Source organism: Anabrus simplex, chromosome 1, assembly GCF_040414725.1.
Source record: "Anabrus simplex isolate iqAnaSimp1 chromosome 1, ASM4041472v1, whole genome shotgun sequence".
NCBI lineage: Eukaryota > Metazoa > Arthropoda > Insecta > Orthoptera > Tettigoniidae > Anabrus > Anabrus simplex.
Window position 1 is genome coordinate 1193118442 of NC_090265.1, and position 14437 is coordinate 1193132878.

Below are 14437 nucleotides of genomic sequence, written 5' to 3' on the forward strand. Positions count from 1 at the left end.
TTGTTGCAATCCTTCCTGTTCCCTTGCTTATAGATAGGTGCACTTACTGCTTTTGTCCAATCTGAAGCTACCTTACCAACACTCCGTGCTAATCTTACTACTCTATAAAGCCATTTCATCCCTGCCTTCCCACTATACTTCACCATTTCAGGTCTCGTTTCATCTATTCCTGCTGCTTTATGACAATGGAGTTTATTTACCATCCTTTCCACTTCCTCAAGCGTAATTTCACCAACATCCTTTTCCTCCTCCCCATGAGCTTGGCTGTTCATAACACCACCAGAATGATTTGCTTTTACATTGAGAAGATGTTCAAAATATTCCCTCCACCTCTCCAGTGATTACCTGGGATCTATTATGAGTTCACCAGAATTACTCAAAACACTGTTCATTTCCTTTTTTCCTCCCTTGCTAAGATTCTTTATTACAGTCGAGAAAGGTTTCCCCTGCTGCTTAGTAGTTTAGTTTAGTAATGTTTTATTTTACCTGGCAAGATTAAGGCCTTCAGGCCTTCTCTTCCATCTAACCAGGTTATTACCAAAATCTTCGCACGACTTCCTTTTGGATTCAACAACTATTTGTTTCACTCTGATCCTTTCATCTGTGTACAAATCCCTGTCTGCCTCTGTCCTTGTTTGGAGCCATTTCTGATAAGCCTTCTTTTTACGTTTACAAGCTGCTCTCACTTCATCATTCCACCAAGATGTTCGCCTTTTCCCATCTTTACACACAGTTGTTCCTAGGCATTCTCTTGCTATTTCTACTTCAGCATCCCTGTATGCCACCCATTCACTTTCTACAGTATATCCTGAACCTGCTTACTGTCTACTGTTCGAAACTTCTCACTAATCATATCCATGTACTTCTGTCTAATTTCCTCGTCCTGGGGATATTCTACCCTTATTCATTTGCAGACAGATTTCACTTTCTCTACCCTAGGCCTCGAGATACTTAGTTCACTACAGATCAGATGGTCTGTATCATCGAAAAATCTCCGGAAAACTCGTACATTCCTAGCAGATTTCCTGAATTTGAAGTCGGTTAAGATATAATCTATTATGGATCTGGTACCCCTAGCCTCCCATGTGTAGCGGTGAATAGCCTTATGCTTGAAGAATGTATTCGTAACAGCTAAACCCATACTAGCACAGAAGTCCAGCAAACACTTCCCATTTCCATTAGCTTCCATATCTTCCCCACATTTACCAATCACCCGTTCATATCCTTCAGTTCTATTCCCAACACTCGCATTGAAATCACCCATTAGCACTATTCTGTCCGGCTCCATAGCTAAATGGTTAGCATGCTGGCCTTTGGTCACAAGGGTCCCGGGTTCGATTCCCGGCAGGGTCGGGAATTTTAACCATCATTGGTTAATTTCACTGGCACTGGGGCTGGGTGTATGTGTCGTCTTCATCATCATTTCATCCTCATCACGATGCGCAGGTCACCTACGGGTGTCAAATCGAAAGACCTGCACCTGGCGAGCTGAACATGTCCTCGGACACTCCCGGCACTAAAAGCCATACGCCCTTTCAGCACTATTCTATCCTTGCTGTCGACCCTGACCATGATGTCACTCAATGCTTCATAAAACTTGTCAACTTCATCCTCATCTGCACCCTCACATGGTGAATACATGGAGACAATTCTAGTCCTGATTCCTCCAACTGACATATCTACCCACATCATTTGCTCATTTACATGATTAACAGAAACTATGTTGCGTGCAATGATATTCCTGATATAGAGCCCTACCCCAGACTCTGACCTTCCCTTTCTAACACCCGTCAAGTACACTTTATAATCTCCTATCTCTTCCTCGTTATCTCCCCTTACCCAAATATCACTTACTTCTAGCACATCCAGATGCATCCTCTTTGCTGACTCAGCCAGTTCTATTTTCTTTCTTCCATAAGCCCTATTAATATTGATAGCTCCCCATCGAATTCCATTTCGTTTGTCAAGTTGTTTCCAAGGAGTCCCTCGCCTGTCAAATGGGAGTGGGACTCCGTTACTCCCATAGGTCCGAGGCTTGCTTAAAATGTTCTGAGCTCAGTAAATTCATGAAGCAGGATGCTACCCTACTTGCACTAGTCCAAGTGAGGATCTCTCCTCTAACATGTTATGGACCACCAGTGACTTGTATAGTCCTAGCCTCCTGAGCAAAAGGGGGGCCATGACTCAGAATATGTCCAAGATGCCCACTCCCATTCCATAGCAACTGGTATCCCGACTCTCAGGACCATTTACTAGGCCACTCAGCCGTTGCCCATGGTTCATGAACTAAGACGTGACTACAGTAACCCACACCATGAACCATATACTACTAGTTTAAATTTAAAATTTTAAATCCATCATCATCATATACAAATTCACACACATCTTAAGTATTTCCCAGTGCTTAACACTACAGCTTACAGTACTACCCACAACAACAACATGAGTACAACAAGCAATTCCCTGGAAAGAGAATACAAAAAAAAAACCCTACTAGTTTCACAATCTAAACCAAGAAGAAAATCACGAATTTAGTGTCTGTAATTTATTACTTTTCACTTTACACTAGCACTAATGGTTTTCTTAAATGACTTGATACTGGAAGGGAATCTATCAGAGACTGCTGCAGGTAATTTATTCCGATCCCTTATGGTTCTGCTTATGAAAGAAAACTTGCCCACATCTGTATGCTGATTTCTGGCCCTAATTTTATGCTTATGATCATTTCTCGATAAGTATGAGGAAGGTTCCAACCTATTCCTGATACTACTCCATGCAGCCCTTCCTGTATAGCTGTTATAAAGACCACACAGGCGAGCTCTAGTTATTCTTGTACCCTCTGGGTTAAATAAGGTTACAAGTAATAGTTTATAATAATAATAATAATAATAATAATAATAATAATAATAATAATAATAATAATAATAATAATAATAATAATAATAATAATAATAATAATAATAAACACTTTTCAATACGCTAGAAGAATTTCAAGTGGATAAAAAAACAAGAGAATTAATCAAACAAACATTAACTGGACTACTTCAAAAGTTAAATTCCTTTTCCTGTTAACACCAGGGTCCGTCAAGGGGATGGTTTATCGCCGTTACTATTTAACTTGATACTTGAGAAAGTAATCAGGACCTGGGAAAAGGAAACTAAAGGAATAACCCTCGGAAGACTATGTAAAGACAGAATTCATGTACAATGTCTGGCCTTTGCTGATGACATAGCAATCCTTTCCAATAATAGGCATGAAGCAATTCATTCCATTGAAAAACTACATGAATTTGCCATCAAAGCGGGACTTCAAATTACGTATGAGAAAACTCAGTACATGGAAGGAGCCTCATGATACTTAGATGGACAACCTATGATAACTAAATTCGGCAAAATTATTCGAGTAAAAAGTAAATTCGTGTCCTCATCCCGAGGTGGTGCAGCTCTTTTCACGCACACCCCCATAGGGTGTACCATATCAACCACATACCAGCCCTCCTGCCAGTTTTAAATTTCTGGCAGTACCGGGAATCGAACCTGGGCCCCCGAGGATGGCAGCTAATAACACTAACCGTTACACTACAGAGGCGGACATTATTCAAGTTAACCAATTTAAATATTTGGGCAAAATTATCCAGCCCTCTGGTTTAAACCACAAAGCAAATAAAGAAAGAATTTCCAAATTACAGAAAGCATACAGGATCACTTGGAACAGGTATAATAAAAAATCAATACCTCAGAATGCAAAACTTAGACACTTGAAGCATTATATGCCTCAGAAACCTTAATCATTGGTGGCGGATCTTTAACCAAAGACATTAAGAAACAAGAAAGGAAAATTTTATGAAAAATTTTTGGCCCAGTTTGTATAGATGGAATATGGAGAAAAAAATCATCCCAGGACATATATTGTCATTCTGAAAAAATTTCTCACACTTTTCGGAAAAGACGATTGAAATTTTATGGACACATTATCAGAATGAACACTAAGAGGCTAACTAAAAGAATTCTCAACCTGGCCCTTTCATTAAAAACCAAGAACAGCTGGCTTCATAAAAATGAAACAGATTTCCAGGAAATCAACATCTCAGAAGACATTGTACAGGACAGATGTAAATTCAGAACCAAAATCGACAATCACCACTTTGAAGACAAACCCAACACCAGAGCTACTATAACTTGGACAGAAGAACGAAGGAAGAAGCTCAGCGAGAGGATGAAGAGATTTTGGGAGGAAAAGAAGGCCAACACATCAGCTAAGTAAGTTCAACTGTGCTCCTGAGTAGGGCATAACGATGTCTAATAATAATAATAATAATAATAATAATAATAATAATAATAATAATAATAATAATAATAATAATAATAATAATAATAATTGCTACCATTGTGCAACCACCTCATTACACACCAACACTAATTAACGCAAAGAGACATGATAATATGTATGAAATTGAAACCATACACACATTAAGCACCGAAAACAATAACAAACAGGTTAACCAACATGGCGGCTAAGAAAGGATAATTGGGAAGTGGCTGGGAACCATATCCAGGTGGTGAAAGGGCAATGCTGAAGAAGTGAAATCAATAGTAATTTTAAATTCATAAGTTTACTTAACAATTTATATTCAAATTAGAGCACAAATAATCAAACAAAATACCTTTAAAAATCGAAACTGGTAATTAAAAATGTTTACTATTTACCCCGAGGGTAAAATTTAGGTTATTTAAACCTCTAGGTCTGAACACCTCACACTATATTCCACTGTTCATGGCGAAACATTTAAATGATACAATACTGACAGAAAGAAAAAGGAAAGTAACATTATACAGTCATAAGTATGTACATGTAAGAAAGGGAAACAACTTATAAAATATATATCCTAGTGCAGGACACCTTTAGGAGGCTACACCCTCAAAAACGCTTCTGAGAAAGGGTGCCCATCCTAAATGGGAATACACTAAGATGAAACGGGATAAATGAGACAGTCCCAAGGGGAAATTTACATTTTACGGTTACATCGAAAGGCGTTGAATATCTAATTTATAAAATCAAGAAACAAAATGGGAAATGTCTCTTAATACAACTCTGATATGACTTGCCGGTAGGCTAAGTCACTTTACTGAAATTTTGGCAATTGAAGGAAAAAACGGGTAAGTTCCGGCAAACGAAATTAAATGGAATACTACATTTGAAGATAACCTGACAAATGAAAAACAACAAAGTGCTTACCAGTTGGAGGGGCCAAGAAGACCCGTCAGCTGCAAAAGGCAACTTCTCCCTTCAGTGGTCACGATTCAAAGACGCCTCGGAAGAGCTAGGCTCTAGCGAAGCGCTTCTCTCCGGAAATTAGGAAATCATAAAACAACCAATGAGTGTCCGTTCTTTTCCTTCGCCCACCAATCACAACAATTTTTATTATACCCAATTAGGGACCAGTAATTAGTGCTGATAAAGAACATTGCATAACATCCAGAAACTTCAAAATTAATGCAATATTATGAAACCTGAAACATCCCACGCCGATCTGGCGAAAGCCCTATCAAAATTAAATAAATCCAAAATTCATACACAAAAAACATAAACCCTCAGAAAACAATAAATAAATACATGATATAAAATTCCCCAGAGTTTCAATTCTAAACAATCACTACACTTCTAGATTCAAGACTTTCCCAATTAATGGTATACCTCCTATTCCTGGTTACGAAACGCATCGCTCTTCTTTGAACTTTTTCTAGAGAATTTATTAAACCCACCCTGCAGATCCCAGCATGCAGATCTGTATTCGGGAATCGGTCTTACCAAGCATTTATAAGCTTTACTTTTGGCACCAGAATTAGCTCTCTTGAGATTCTGCATAATAAAATGTAACAATCTCCAGGATTTCTTAAGTTCATTTTCCACTTGCTCTGACCAGTTTAAGTCTTTTTTAATAGTAAGATCTAAGTACTTACAACTATCAACTTCAACAACACTTTCTCCTCCAATTTTACAATCCCTCTTTCCTGACATTTTCTTTTTTAGTGAAACACAATTTCTTGCTTTTTCCGCTGTGGATTTTCATTCAATTTTCATGCACCCAGTTTTCAATCATATCTAAATCCTACTGAAGCAATAGTTCATCCTCTGTCTTTATCTCCTGGATATGACGCAATCATCAGTAAAGAGGAGCACTTTCAAATTATCGAATCAGGCATATCATTCATGAAATGTATGAAAATAACTGGCCCAATAACGCTATCCTGGGCCACACCAGACGTAACGCTTATTGGAGAAGATAGTGTTTCTCTCACACGCACCCTCTGAGTTCTTCCATTGAGGAGTTCTTGTATCCATTTTGCAACTCTGATGTCAGTGCTCGTACACGCTAACTTGTTAAGGAGGATGTTATGTGGCACAAGATCGAATGCCGTTGGAAAATCAATTATTATTGCATCAGTCCTTGACCCACTGTCGAGCTTACCCAATATATCTTGACATACGGAACAGAACTGACTTTCACAGGAGAAGCCTTCCCTAAAATCACGCTGCCCCTTCAATATCATTCAAGAAGAGTACCATTTTAACCTCAAATTAGGTACTATTAATTGCTCCATTTCTTTGCATACAATTGATGTCAAACTTACCGGTCTGTGGTTATTCAAGTCACTCTTGTCACCCTCTTTGTGAATAGGAACTACAATGGCCGATTTCCAGTCTTCCGGAACCTTTGTATTGTTCGGTGATATATTAAATATTCTTATTAAATATGGTAGGATTGCTTTAACCCTGAGTTTAAGTGCTTCTCCGGAAATAGAATCTGGCCCACAAGATTTACTTCTTCTGAGTTTATACAATACGCAATAATGAAGCTTTAATATGGAAATCATTATTTGTTTTTGGAAAATTGTTCCTGAATAACTGTGCTTCCATATTAAAAACCTTTCCGTGGTGCTTATTTAATGCTTCCGTTTCATCTATATCTGTTGTCGCCAATAAATCCCCTCCTATACAAAGAGAAGGAAATGACTTGTTCTCTCCCTTCAATCTTCGTATATATATTTTTAAAAAGGGTTCCAGGAATTTTGATTTTCGTTTAAGATATTGCCAAGATATTTCTCTTCAGCCACTTTCTTTTCTGCTAGCAAAAGATTCACCAAACTTCTATATTCCACTTTGTACACATTGTTTTTATTTCTGCTGTTGAATGCTCTCCTAGTGTTATGTTTAAGTTTCCTAATAGTTGCGGTGTAGTATGGCGGATCTGAATTTTCCCTAATTATCCTTTTGGGAACTAATTTATTCAGTCCATGGTTTTGAAGTTCTCCCAAATGTCATCCATCCCCTTGCCCTCCTTTAACCAATTAGTATAACACAACCTCAAATACTTCTGAAAACCTACGGGTCTCCCCTTGCATAGCACCAAATAGTCTTAGAAATTCCCACATGCCTCGTATTACAAGTTTTCCAAGAGAGATCAAGTACCACTGCACTGTCATCACTAATCCCCTGAATTACGTCACAAGATATAACTACGAAGGTCAATCAAACATAAACACGATTTTCGTTCCTGAACATCAACAGTTGGTAGGACTGGCCTGGCGCTTCTGTTTTGCTTAGGCAGGACCGTTAGGAGTCGGGAGAGCGTTTCGTCAGTAATGCTCACAACGTCGCAGCAACAGGTGTACCTCTCCACTGCGCAATGCATAATTATAAAATTTCTTGCTCATGAAGGAGTTACAGTGGCGGAAATTTGCCAGAGATTGACTGCGCAGTTCGGTGATCAAACATTGTTAAGGACACGTGTGTTTGCCTGGCATAAAAAGTTCAAGGAAGGACGAGAACGTGTAGAAAATCAGCAACACGATTGCCGTCCTCGGACCAGTATTACAGTCGAAAACATTAATGCGGTTAAAGACATTATTGACGACGATTGACGGACGACAGTATCAGAAATTGCAGAACAAGTCGGAATCAGTTATGTGAGCTGTCAAGCATTCATCACAAACAACCTACAGTTCCGTAAAGTGTCTTCCAGATGGGTCCCTCGCCTTTTGACCGAAAATCTGAAGTTGAGACATTTGGAAGTCTCTCAGAGGCTTTCAGCAAGGTTTGCAGAAGAAGGTCTTTGAGTCGGATCATCACCTGTGATGAAACATGGGCCCACCACTACACTCCCAAATCCAAACAAGCCAGTCAGGAGTGGCGGAGGAAAGGGGAGGCAGCACCAGTGAAAGCCAAGACTCGACTATCAGCTGGCAAGGTTCTTGCAACAGTTTTTTTTTTGATCGGCGAGGCATTTTGCTGATTTGTATTTTTGCATGAGTGACGCACAATCAATGCTGCTTACTACTGCAAGCTATTGAACAAGACGAGGGTTGCATATTGCCGCAAAAGGCGAGACCAACCGATTCGACAGGTCATCCTCCTCCACGACAATGCATGGCTCCATACTGCAGCTCTAACTGTCTCCATGCTACAGGAAATGCACTGGGCTACAATTGATCATCCTCCTTACAGCTCGGACTTATTGCCCTGCGATTTCCATTTGTTCGGACCACTTAAAGAAGTTCTAGGAGGGCAATTATTTGATGATGATGATGATGATGAGAGTATGGAAGACTTTGTGCCCAACTGGCTGGTGACACGACCCTGTTCTTTTTATGATGAGAGAATCAAAAAGATGCCCATATGCTGGGACAAATGCATTTCCAAAGCAGGAAACTATGTGGAAAAATAAATTGTAATTGCCTTGTATTTTTCAATGAATGAATTTAAATAAAAAATAAAATCCCATTTATATTTGATCCCCCCTCGTATGTCATTCAGTCTGACTAGAAAAACATCTAAAAGTGCTCGTTTACGTGTGTCCTTTGTAGCAACTTGGAAAAAGCCATTATTCCACACTAATAAGTTCCTGCGAAAGGCACCCCCGTAGTTGACTCAGCCCAGTTCACTGATGGTAGGCTTAGATCCCCTGCAATTATAGTTCTTTTCCCATAGCTTATATTTGCACATGTCAGTTCTGAAAGACGAGTGATCGTGTTTAAACCTGATTTCGGCGAGCGATATGCTCCAATAATGACTATATTTTGTTTATTGGTTGATTTATTTACCTCCACCTCAGTTATTTCAGAGTCATCAAGAACACATTTCAAAGTACTGCTTAGTCCTGACCTAACACAAATGAAAATTCCCCCTCCTTTCGACCTCTATCCCGTCTAAATGTTAGAAATTTTTACCTGAATATTTCTGAATGATATGTATTATCTGATAACCAACTTTCCGTTCCCACAATTATATCAGGGTCACTCGCATCAACTAAGTTTTTGAATTTTGCAATTTTATTACCAATACTTCTGCAGTTTACCTGCAACAATCTAAGAAACTTACCCGATCTGGTATCACTGCCTCTCACAATATACTGTTGGTGACCCTGTTGTTGTTGTAGCTGTATTGAATCTGCTCCCGTCGTGGATCGTCATTCGGCTGCCCGTTCTGCGCCATCATCCATTTGGGTGGAAACGGACTCAGTAACCCCAAAGAGTTCACCTAGTCTCGCTACTCCTCGTTGGTTCAGATGAAGTCCATCCCTGCTGAAGTCCCTGTTGTCGATCCAACTGTTGCCATCTACAAAGAGTGATCCGGAACTTTCGGCCACCCACTGAAGCTTTTCGTTCAATCAGCCAGTCTTCTTGCATGATACATCTGGTCTCCTTAGTATACCACCTTTGGGAACTCGGTCTTAGTCGAGTTCACTAGATCATAAATGTCCCCCATCATATACTCAGTCCATTGCCTTTTTTAATCATTAGTTCCTACGTGGAGAATTACTGCTTCCTCATTCCTGCTGCATTCATCCTCTATTTTCCTGTATAACTGTTCCACTTGAAAAGGTAATGGACTGAATATATAATGGGGGACATTTATAATCTAGTGAACTCGTACAACTGGGTTTGGTTTTGTTCACTATTCTGTTCAAAAACAGATATTTCTGTTCTAGCAGAGCTGAGAAGTGTAAATTTTCAGACTATACCACAAAATAAGACTCAGAATGATTCCATGTGTACGTGGGAGGAATATTTACATCACACTACTCAGTACACTGGCACCATATGGTAGTTGTTTATTGTAGAAGTCAATTTGCCCCAACATCCAGTATTTAATGTGAATAACAAGATACTCAGGCTGTCTCCATATCTGTTCAATTAAAGAACTGTTCTGAATTGTTTAGCTGGGCTGAGTAGCTCGGACAGTAGAGCGCTGGCCTTCTGAGCCCAACTTGTCAGGTTCGATCCTGGCTCAGTCCAGTGGTATTTGAAGGTGCTCAAGTATGTCAGCTTCATGTTGGTAGATTTACTAGCACATTAAGGAACTCCTGTAGGACAAAATTCCAGTACCTCGACATCTCCAAAACCATAACAATTAATTAATTAATAACATTATTATGAATTGTTTAAATTTCCAATATTGGTATTGTTCTGTATGTTAATCTTTTGGTCCTTACAGGAAGGCTCGCTGTCTATTAGCCAGGAAGCAACTTAAAGATGCACAGGGTGCATTTCGTGAAACCCTTGTTGCGTTAGACATTGCCAAACTACCTGAGGTAAAGAAGCAGAAGTGGCAAACTGATGTTCAGATCATGCTGGCTATGCTTGGAAAGAATACAAATCTTTGCAATGGTAAGTTGTTCTTTTTTTTTTTTTTTTTTTTTTTTTTTGTCATAACTGTTTCTGAAATCCACTTCAAAATATTCCCTTGTCTTCAGTTGTGGTACTAGTAATGCAGTGCCTGTATTAAAATTGAAGGTACACATATAACTGATATCCAGTAATTATTATTCCTTCTCTTAGTTATGTCTTAACTCATTATTCTATGTTCTTGGTTCAACTAAAATAAAACTCTTTAAATTTCTCCATGTATACTGCACCCGACAGGGGCATGATCCAAGGACCCGTGGTCAATACTGGTCTTTGAAATTACAGACGCAATGATCTTTGAGGGAATAAAACCAAAACTAATTAATATCCATATCATTAAGACAGGTAAAATGAGTCTTTTAAATTTATTCCACAGGATTTCATTACTTGCGATCTATTGCGCAATACCTTCCTTTGTGTAGCTGGAACCCACGGCAGAAGCCAAGCCTGCCTAGACTCGGGCGGGGTTGCAATCGGGGATTTACCATGACGTAATTCAAGAGAAGACATCTCTTCTTCACGACGAGGAGAATGAGGGGAAGCAAACTTTTTCAAAACGAAATATGGAAACCATCTTTAATTCAGACTAGCCAACTTGATTATCTACGATCTAAAAATTAATGAAATTTGAATTCTGGAGTCGTCTCCCAATTTAAAAGAGATAAATGTCACTGGGACATTTATTTATGAGTGTCTAATGTCCTCTTACTCGATAACTTTCAGATGAAGAAAGAATTCTGTGTTGTTTCTGTGTGGAAAAGTACCGGGGCCATCTGTTTATTCTCATGACACCTCCTTGACAAGGGAGTTCACCCTCATGTGGAAGGGGAAGCCGGACAGACTTTAATTAATTACAGGAGATCCTACGAAGAATAATCGTACGGATATGTCTCAATCACATCAGGTGAATACTGGTCACCTGATATTCATACTATTTGACCTCTAATGCGCCGTGCATAGGCTACATGCAGATTTGGGGTGGGAGAAATGGTCTCCTTGTAAAAAGCACTGCCAAGATGGAAGCGCGTCATTCGGGATTCTCAGCTTACCAAGGGCGGAGCTATGTTTAGCTAAGCTCCCATTGATCCTTTGTTTAAGTGATTTTAAACTTAATTTTCAAGTGAAATAGCGTACTGTGCATAAATATTGCATAGATTTGATAGATGTGACACCAGTGATTAAACTTTTTTTTAAATCAGTGACGTGTTGCGAACACTGGATATGATTTATAATATTATTATTATTATTACTACGGCACTACTGTGTCAGGTAGTAAAAAAGGATTACTGCCAGCGGCTTCATCAACCAGGAACTATGGACTTCTAGCCTGAAGGAAGAATGGTGCCACCAGTAATTGCTTTGGTGCCAATGGATCAGCAGTAGACCAGCAATGGACCTCCCGAGTGATCAAAGGTGTCATCATGTGATATCATATGGCCTGATTAGAGGGGACGGGAATTATTTATCATAAGCTGACGGTATCATGTTAGGGATAACTTAATTTAAATGTTGAAGTGCCGAAAGGGGCATGTAGCTTTTATTTCTTATTTTACTTAATTAATAACAGGTCTGAGTGATTTAACTGTAAATAATTGTGACAATAATCTAATAGGTTTGCATGCAGTAGAAGATTTACTTAGTTAGTTTATTTTGGGAGACTTGTGTTCAATTAAGGCATCAGGAGACTAATATTTTAGTAAATTCAGGGTAATTCAAGCTAGGCTACAGTTGATCCTGTATCAATAAATGCATGATTGATAAATAATATAAGTATGTAATGTGAGACCCCAGAGTCATGAGAAATATACATGGAATGATGCCCCAGGCCTCCTTTGAAATATTTAGCTAGGGAGTGTTACAATTTAAGCTGGATTATTTGATCAGGTTGATCATCATTTACTTACCATTTAATTGCGTTAATTACTGTGTGGAAATTAAATTGAGTTAATTACTGTGTGAATATTTAATTGAGTTAATTACCATGTGAAAAATTAATTGAGTTAATTACTGTGTGAGAATTTAATTGAGTTAATTACCGTGTGAAAATTTAATTGGGTTAATCACTGTGTGAATATTGATTGAGCTGATTAGCATGTGAATATTTAATTCATTATTGTATTACCATGTGATAATTTAATTAGAAATTAATTATGTGCTAATCACAAAGTTATTAGGGTTTAATTATGAATTGGCGCTGGGTTAGTTAATCACATCGTAATTGCGAGGAAGTTCGGTGTGATCACACAGTATGATCTAATTACCAGGAAAATCACGTAGGAAGGTAGCGTAATGATGAATCCAGCAATAATAATAATAAAAATTGTAATGACGGTAATCATACAAATATTGGAATAGTAAAAACCAGTGTTGTGTTGAAAGGCAAGATGTTTGAAGTGATGATTAGGCCATAAAAAAATATGTGTTGAATCGAGGTGATGTATTGGAAGCCGATGCAATTTGCTTAATGAGGAATAGACCTCAGTTTATTGTGAATGTACCTCGGGATGAGGTGATTTTGTTAAAGAAAGTGCTTGTTATGCCTGTGAAAGCCAAGGCCATTGACCACCTATGGTAGGGGGGTGAGGCGCTTGACCTAGTAAACAGACTTTTTGTGTGTGTGTGTGTGTGTCCGCTCATATAAGAGGGGAGCCTTGAGCTATGAAAACAAGGCCTGTAGGAATTGGCTAATAATGGGAAATATTCAACACACCGGAATGAAGTATTTGCTAATAAATGACACGGTGATTGGTACTAGTATTTGATAGACTACTGTTGTTACTCATTTGAGTATAATTTAACTAGGGATATCAGTGTCCTACTTTCATCCCAAGGGGTTGTCAGTTCAGTTCTATACGCCGGCATTGGTATTCCACAGTGCTGAAATGAATAATGGGGTGCCTCACGTGTTCATTGTATATAATATATGATTCTCTATGTTGTTTATGTAACATGTTGTGACTATAATTAGTGTCGGCGATGGGTCTAATCCATCGGTGTGGTGAATTTGCATTCAACTAAGGGGCGGTTCAAACCCGGGTGTTTGATCCACATTTGTATAGTTTCTTTAATGGTATTTCGTTGGGAAATAATTGTGTGTTTTTAGTATAGGGATCGCTCAGACTTGTTGCATGAATTTTAATTTCAATAGTCAATAATGTCATATAGCCTCAGTGTTTATGGTAAATGTTTCTGTTCGTATCACATCACGGCGAATCGCTTTGCGATAAACAATACTCGGATCCATCACACACGACTACAAGTCGACAATAAACCACAACAATTGTTAATAATTAATGTAATTCATTTATGAATATAGATGCGTCATTCTCATCGTCATCAAGGTCTAATAAACCGCTTATAATAATTTAAACTTTAATTTGATTGTGTTCTCATTGTAGTTAAGTATGCCCCGTGTCTCCTACCCTGTATGCCATTAAGGTAATGTTAGACAAGCACCTATTTTATTATATTTTCAACCCATTAACGCCCTGTAGATCTCATGCCGGAACCCTTTTGGGTAGGGGGCGGGTACAATACTCACTTGAGTGGCTTATCAGCATTTCTCAGCCTGTAGTCCAGAGAGATGAGATAGGTGGTCTGCAGGCAGGATAAAAAAACTTAAATTCTAGTTAAATTAAAAATATCATAGCAATAAGTAAATTAGTAAAAGAACCATCAATGAGAATCTGATCTGGAATGAACATGTAACTAATGTATGTAGAAAGGTTTATGCTGCTCTGTATCCCCTGAA

General features: G+C 38.6%; 1 protein-coding gene across 1 annotated transcript in view; it reads left to right on the forward strand.

Moving 5' to 3' along the window:
* Positions 1-14437, forward strand: part of Smyd4-3 (SET and MYND domain containing, class 4, member 3) — a 148087-nt gene that overhangs the window by 34208 nt on the left and 99442 nt on the right. Inside the window, exon 3 of the mRNA XM_067151401.2 lies at positions 10496-10668. Within this exon, the coding sequence (XP_067007502.1) occupies positions 10496-10668 (173 nt within the window). The remainder of the gene's footprint in view (positions 1-10495; positions 10669-14437) is intronic.